The sequence below is a fragment of the Leptonotus elevatus genome, chromosome 17 (genome assembly GCF_054856555.1).
Source record: "Leptonotus elevatus isolate MCC_2025b chromosome 17, RoL_Lele_1.0, whole genome shotgun sequence".
In the NCBI taxonomy this organism is placed as follows: domain Eukaryota; kingdom Metazoa; phylum Chordata; class Actinopteri; order Syngnathiformes; family Syngnathidae; genus Leptonotus; species Leptonotus elevatus.
Window position 1 is genome coordinate 15,532,021 of NC_141255.1, and position 7,943 is coordinate 15,539,963.

Here is a 7,943-nt window from a genome sequence, read left to right on the forward strand (position 1 = left end):
CATAAAACGCTGTTGAAAATTGACAGCGAACGTTGAAGCATTCAGAAAGCACGTTATGCTTGCATTTCCGATTGAAGGCCAGCGTGTGCACACGCGGATTTCATTTAAAGAATAAAAAAACATAACAAACATGTTTTCTTCTCAAGGCCGTTCAACTCCCCCGCACTACACCTGCACACAAGTTGTGGAGAAAAAAATTGTAGCGAGGGCATCATGTTCTTGCTTGTAGCTCTTAGCTACTAATGCAATGTTGATTAAAAAAAAATAAAACTTTAAAAATAAAACTCACAGATTACTGTAATTAGGACACACTTATGTGAACAATGTATGTTCCTTAAATACTGGAAAGGTTGTGCAATGCCAAATAATTTTCTTTGTGTGTACAGAGGGCTGCTCCTCATCAAATAGGTGACACCACGTTACCCCGCAGTGACCCCAACCTCTCAGCTCCAGACAAAGGTAAAAAGCACCACTTGACTTTTGCGCAACTTTCTGGAAACGCGCTTCTTCTCATGCTCGCCATGTGTCTTGGAATGATCCTCCCGAGTGTTCAGTTAATGAATTGCTCTCTGACTGCATCAAGCACATCACAGCGATTGTGTTGGAAGCCGCATATCTAATTAGAGTGGGCATTTGCGTGAGTCATACAATCCCAGCTTTTGCTGATTGATGTGTGTGGAATTCATAAGCAAAGCCCCGGGTTATCTTTTTTTTATTTAATTTTTAGCATACACATCTCTTATGTTATCTGAGGAAAAACAAATGCATAAGTTTCACAAAACTAGCTCTGCATTTTTTCCTTCCATGAGCACCGTAACGAACAAAACTGTGCATCTGCGAGCAGCCTGTGAAATAATTAGCGACAACAGCGGAAGCGTTGTCTCGAGATGAGGCCGGGTTGCTTCCTCGCCTTTCCAGGGCGATGGCGGCGCGCCGGCGGCGTGCGTGCAAATGAGGAAGCGTCGCCACAATATGCTAACTTAACACGTTTATGTACACGACGTCGCAATTACGATGAAAGAACACTCGTGTGACAATTTGCAGAAAATCTGTGATCACATGTGCTGTGTGATTTGACACCTTCTAATTGCGGATACCAATTACAGTAGACTGTTTTTAATTCTTTCGACAATGAGCTTCAAATGTTTTCCTTAGACTGTAATGAAAAGCAACTAAGGACTGTATCTACATTTCAAGCATCATCCATTTTTGATGATAAGTCAGTACAACAAAAATATTGTTGATTATGCGCTATTTCCTTCAACCAACTAATATCAATATACGCTTCAAACGTGTAAAGTGGTCAGATCAAATGAAGATTTTTGTAAGGTTTTTGCATTCTGCGTGCGAATGTTTTTTTGTGTGGGTAAAACGGAAAATATTACACATTCATTTAATTTTAAAAATTCATAATGGTGTAATTTTTCTTAAATTTCAGATAATTTTTTTGCACATGTATTCGACTTCAATTTTCTATTTACTTGTTGTTTTACAGTATTGGGTATTATCATTATTATTATTATATCATCATCATTATAAAATGATTTAATTATACACAAATACATTTCCATTTACTAATAGTGGTACTTAAATTTTCATTATTATTATTATTATTATTACTATATATGCAAAAATTTGTAATTTTTTCCTTCATTATACACAGTCTAATTAAATTTTCTTATTTTTGTTTTACTTATAATTCTTGCTAAATTTTCCATTATTATTATCATTATTATTTTTATGTTATTATTCACAAATACATTTTCACTACTTTTTTACATATATTTTTCATGATTTTTTTTCCCTTTATAATACACATTTAGTTACTTCAATTTTCTAATTGTTATATTTTTGTAATTTTACTTCCAATTTTGGTGAATTCTGTTTTATGTATCTTTTCCACATACTAATGTAATTATACTTAATGTCTATTATTATGTTATGATTTGATTTTATATGCATGTCATTTATTATTGTTATTATTGTATATTTTTAGTCACACTACTGTACTTTTATCTTGCAGTATAATGCTGACAATGCTAATAATAATATTCACAATGTTTGGTTTGCATGATGATGTTTGCATTTCCCCAAACACGCATGATGTGTCACGTTTGTGCATGCAATCGCCATCTTGTTGTTGTTGTCGTGGTGATTGTGATGTGTCCGTGTGCCATCAAAAGTGCGACCCACGCCCAGTAGCTGGAGCCTGGACAGCGTCAAAGAGGGCGTGCCGTCCTTCTCTGACCCTGTTGGCAAGCTGCTGCTAGTCCCTCCCATCCCTCCCAGGCCACCTTACACAGGTATTCCATTCCATTCCAGAAAATCCACATGCACGCATGGACAAAGGTTTGCAGACATTATAGTTTATCGAAATGGATTTTTTTAAACTGTTATAAAACAAAGAAAACAACTAAATGAGATGATTGCCTACAACTGTCGACAATGATTAATTCAGACTAAAGTTATGATTAAGTTATTCACTTCCAGTCCAGAAAAAAAAAGAAGATCTTTGACGTTTATAGCCGCCAATGGCAGTGAATGAGTCAACCCTTGATTGATGGATCTGTTGATTTTGAAGTGTTTCATTACTTTTGTCCAGATTGTGCATTTTATTTGCATATTTGAACTCGACTAACCTCAAATCAAACACGGAACACTTCTATCAAATGTGACGTTATTTTGATCAAATCATCAATGTATTCCAACATACCACATTAGAATAGCGCAGACATATAAGAACATGCACATGTGGCAGGATTGTCATTCCATTTTTGTAGTTTTGCAAACCAGACTAAACTGATTTGATTTTATCAGTCCCCTTTGAGAAACATCCTTTCAAACCGTTATTTACTTATTTGTCCCGGTAATGTAATAAACAGATGCTTGAGTTCCCCCCCCCCCCCCCCCCCTTGCCCTTGTTGCAAGAGGCGACAGCAGCTGTTCCACGTCTAAAAAGCATTTAAGGCCGCCCCAAGGACCCCCACGACCACGACCATTTGATTCATTCACGCTTGGAGCCACGGGGCCGACTCGTGTTTGCATGAGTCACGGCGCGCTGCTGGTGGGCGCAAACTATTTGAATTTCCCCTCTATTTCATCGGCTCCTCTTTTTCTCTGCTTCTCACCACGCAGGCTCTTCGGCGAAAAACATGAGGTCGCAGTCTCCCATTCTCATGTCCAGGTCGCCGCAAAAGGTTGGTTCTGTTTCTTTTGACCTTGTCTTGCCAATGTTTTTGCAGTATTTTGAATGGCCAACTGAGGCGTTGCGTTGAATCATATGACAGCCAAAAGACACTGTACTATTTTCCTATTTAGACAGCTTTTTGGGTCATTTTAGAGAGCACACAAAAAAACGAGTGGTGTCAAAATGAGTGTTAATTTTGAGTTAATTTAAAGTTCCTTTAATGTCACTCATTTTTTTAACGCGCGATTAGTGACCACCCCTTACTTGGAAAGCCTGTACTGGTGGGAATTCCAGTCGCAACGCAGCAAACATGTCCACATCAAAATTTAGCAGTAATAAATGTAATAATAATGCATATATTTGTGGAAAGAAGTTGTACTTTACAATTTTTAAAAATGTGCAGAATTTTACAAGTTACTTCATGTTAAAAATTAAATAGAGAATATCACCACCGTCTTATAAATGCAATTATGCCATCTAGTGGCAGATAATGACCTCAACACAAATCAATATCACACTCGTTTTTTACAATACATTACGTATTTTTAATTATTTAACTTTTAATTATTATGAAATATGTATCAATGACTAAAAGATGCAGCCATATTTCTATTAGTTTAACATTTTTACCACTTCTTTCTTAACAAGAGTATAAAAACTTAGAAAAAATATTTTATTGTACATTTAGAACAGATTAAAAATTAATTGTGAGTAAACTATTGAAGTCATGCAATTAATTACGATTAAACATTTGAATCGCCTGACGCCCCTAAAAAAAAAACATGAATAGAATTCCCATACAAACATTAATGTGATTTTACACCCCATCTCTGTTTATTGACAGAGGGAGTCCTCTAAGTAGTTTAATAGATGTCCTGTAAAGCTTTAGGAAGCACAGATGGAGCTCTTAATGAGGCTAAAGGCTTTTTTCCTGGCGCTCTGTCGTCTTTGTGTGCTCGTCACAGGCGACAGCGCCAAGCGTGGCGCTTTTGTCGCAGGTGACGGCTTGCGGGGAGGAGAAAAAAGAAGCGAAAAAGCGTCTCTGCAAGTGTGAGTGACAGCTCGTGCGCTGTCAATCATAGCTGTGCGTGTATATTTGCGCACAACATGGTGGCGTGTCTGCAGCGGGATGGAGTGCAAACCTGTAGTGTCGTCGTCAGTCGGCACAATCAGACAACAAACCTCTTGTTACATGGCAATTATATAATACATACCTTATATCTTTTTACTTTCTAATATATATGTACATTCTAAAATGTTCTTTTCTTTTCTTTATATTTATATATAAATATATGTGTGTGAGGGGGGAGGGGTGCGTGCGTGCGTGCGTGCGTGCGTGCGTGCTTGTTTTTGAGAAATTAATTAATTCATTCATTCATTCAAAAACAGTTGGGTCTAAAATAACCCAATTTGGGTCAAAAATGGGCCAATCCACTATTTGAGTTAATTTGACTTATAAGTTGGGTCAAATGAATAACTCACAAAACAGCCCAATTTTGTAGGTTATTTTCTTTTACAAAAAAAAAATAATTTTGTGGTTGTTTGTGGGTTATTATTTTGGACACAACCTTTTGTGTTTCACTCAAAAAGTTAGATTAGCCCAAGTGTTTAATTAGACAATTAGCAATACTCAATGGAGATTCGAACAATTTCCATTGGTTGTGAATGAGAGGGTGAATGATTCACTTTAAAAACAATTGCGTCAAAAAATAGCACAATTTGGGTCAAAAAGACACCAATACATTACTTTGTTCAATTTCACCTGACTTTCTGGGTTGTTTCGCACAAAACCACCCCAAACAATTAGGTTGCTCTGTCCCTCAAAGAATCGGGTCGTTTTGTGCAATACAACCCAGAAAGTCGGGTGAAATTGAAGAAAGTTGTGTATTGGTCTCATTTTGACCCAAATTGAGCTATTTTTGAGAGTGAATCATTCACAACAGATGAAAATGTTTGGAATCTCCATTGCGAATTGCTAGTCTAATTAAACACTTAAGACTTATCTAACTTTTTGAGTTATGAAACACAAAAGGTTGGGTCATTTAATTAAATCTAATTTAATTAATAGGCCCCCAAAATTGGATTATGTAATAAACAACCCCCCAAATAATTTTTTCTTTTTTGAGAAAAAAGCACAACATTGGGCTGTTTTTGGGTTATTCATTTGACCCAACTTACCTAATATGTTTGGGTTGGGCAATTTTGGACCCAATTATTTTGTGTATAAATGAATGCACACTGCGGCTAAATACATTTTGAGAAGCACTAATCCAGCATGTCTAGCAAAAATAAAGATATTGTAAATTACATCGCACCAGAAGTTTGTTAGCAACCGCTGTCTAAATGACATTAAGACAGATGATAACAGAACGTGGTCGTAAATCGCCGCAAATCGCCGCCTACCTGTTCAGTAAAAAGCGAATTCGATTGAGACACGAGTGGTCAGAGGAGAAGTAACGTTTGCGTGTTTGTCTTGCCCCCGCCAGGCCACCATGCCACCCTTCACCCCGTCGCCAACCGAGTGCCACTCCACAAGCCTGGTCTCCAACTCGCCCGTCCTCTCGGGCAGCTACAGCAGCGGCATCTCCTCGCTCAGCCGCTGCAGCGTGTCGGAGGCGTCGGGCACCGAGCTGGCGGCCGGCGAGCCGCCGCCGCCGGCCACCACGCCCAGCGCCGCCCCCGACGAGCCCATCCGCAGAGAGAACAAGACGCCGCCGCCGTACAGCGTCTACGAGAGGAACAACCCCCGCAGCAGGCCCGTGCCGCTGCCACACAGCCTGTCCATCCCCCCGCAGACGGACCCCCCCGCCCTGCCCCCCAAACCTCACCAGCTGCGCACAGGCAGCATGAAGCTGGACGCAACCTCGGACCCTCGCGTCCCCAGGCCGAGGCCTCTGCCCCGGAAGGTCTCCCAGCTATAGGAATGCGGCAGGAAGAAACACACTGGCATTATTTGCACTTTTCTACTGGGCACGCAACTTTCTTTGATTTTTCAGCTTACAATCCCGTACCTCCACTCCGATACATGACAGGCCCTTTTTAAAAACTGAACATAGTTTTTATATAGCTTGATTAGATGTGTTTACACTTAAAACGACAGTTTTGATAGGTGTCATCATTTCGCATATATGTATATTAGTATATACTGTATGAGGATTGTTTTTGCCTTAAGTATTGGAAACCGTCAATCTTGCACGTTTCTTTTTCTTTTGTAACAATTGTACATTTGTACACTGTATGGCTAAAATGGTGCTTGAGATGGAGCATGCACTTTGGCTAAAGTGCAGTTCAACAAAGATCAATAATCATATCCACATGAGCAATGGTACGACTATAAGTGACATTTCCTCACCAGGACACTTTTAGCAAAGATAACTTTAATGTTTGAAGACCAGCAACTTTGGAAGGTTCTTTCGCCCGAGGCCAATCGTCCACTTGCCAACCCGCTGCCCTCTGTAGACTTTTTCCAATCAGCTTTGCACTTTTCAATGAAGACTTAAACATGAAGTTGGACCAAACAAATATTGGCATTTTGCATGCTTTCGAGCCTGAGCTTGTCCTTGACCATATTGCATGACCTTAAAGGGATGGGGTACAAGTATTGTGCCAAAGTATAATGCACAATGGAGAACATGTTTTTGTTTTTTGTTTTTTAATAGTGCCAAGAAGCCGAGGAAATGCTCATCTCAGCAGAGTCTGAAAGGCGATTTTTGGAGACCCCAAATGCTCTAATCTACTGATCATATGTAACATTAAGCACAATTCTATAATGCTGTCATTAACGCGACAAGTACTGATATGTATTCTCTATTGGATAAAATAATTGGCACAGAAATCACTGTAAAGTTTAAAAGCAGATGGTTCTTGACTGCACTAAGCAAATGATCCTGTTAAATGGCATCGTATTGTGGAGCTATTGCTCTGTGGCTCGTCCATTTGGGTACACACGATAGAGGACATTCAGCATCAAATATGAGTCCAGTGATGCATTGTTTTGAGAATGGGAGGGGATTAGCTTTAGTATTGTTTGTGTGTCTCATTTTTGTAGTTGTTTGAGTTGTTGTGAATTTTTTGTTCCTAAAATATTCCCATTAATCAGTTCTGGAGAGCCTGTAAATTATGTGATGAGATTAATGTAAGTAAGCCAAATATAAAATAAAATAAATGTATTGCAATTTATGTAAATACTGTGTTTTTAACAAAATGTAGTTATAACAATTTACAGCTTTGAATGTAATGTTGAAGCAGCAAATGATTATTATAAATGTGCAAACTTTTATGGTTTTTGTGAGTGTAGAAAAATAAAAGGTCATGCTTTAATGACGCCTAACACATTTACAAGTTCAATAAACTACCCACTGTAATTGTTGCTTGTTGTGTTATTAGATGCTGTATTAAAATTAAATTAATCTCAGTGTTTAGCAAGCTAAAAAGTGAGCTAAGCGCCAACAGATTTTAGACTGTGTTGCCTAAAAAGAGCCTGCATTGTCTGCTCCCAATTGGCTTCTCAATGTTTTTGTTCAATAATTTGATCAAATTGTGTTAAATAAAAAATAATAATAATCAAATCATTATATTGCTTTATTAAATCACATATATAACGTTTTTAAAGTAAAATACTACGAATTATAGAGAGACTTTGACACAACAATAAAGTTGTGCTGGAGCTATTCCTTCTCCCTTTTTTCATGTATCCTTCCGCCAACCGCGCTCATTTACAATACTGATGTTCCGTCCCCCCAAACCAGAAACAAAA

General features: G+C 38.4%; 1 protein-coding gene across 2 annotated transcripts in view; it reads left to right on the forward strand.

Moving 5' to 3' along the window:
• dock4b (dedicator of cytokinesis 4b) overlaps positions 1–7,556 on the forward strand; it is a 114,123-nt gene extending 106,567 nt beyond the window's left edge. For both annotated transcript variants that reach the window (XM_086058546.1, XM_086058547.1), the window contains 4 exons: positions 387–459; positions 2,184–2,303; positions 3,136–3,197; positions 5,674–7,556. In XM_086058546.1, coding sequence (XP_085914672.1) covers positions 387–459; positions 2,184–2,303; positions 3,136–3,197; positions 5,674–6,108 — 690 coding nt within the window. In that variant the 3' untranslated portion in view covers positions 6,109–7,556. The remainder of the gene's footprint in view (positions 1–386; positions 460–2,183; positions 2,304–3,135; positions 3,198–5,673) is intronic.
• The last annotated feature ends 387 nt before the right edge of the window (positions 7,557–7,943 follow it).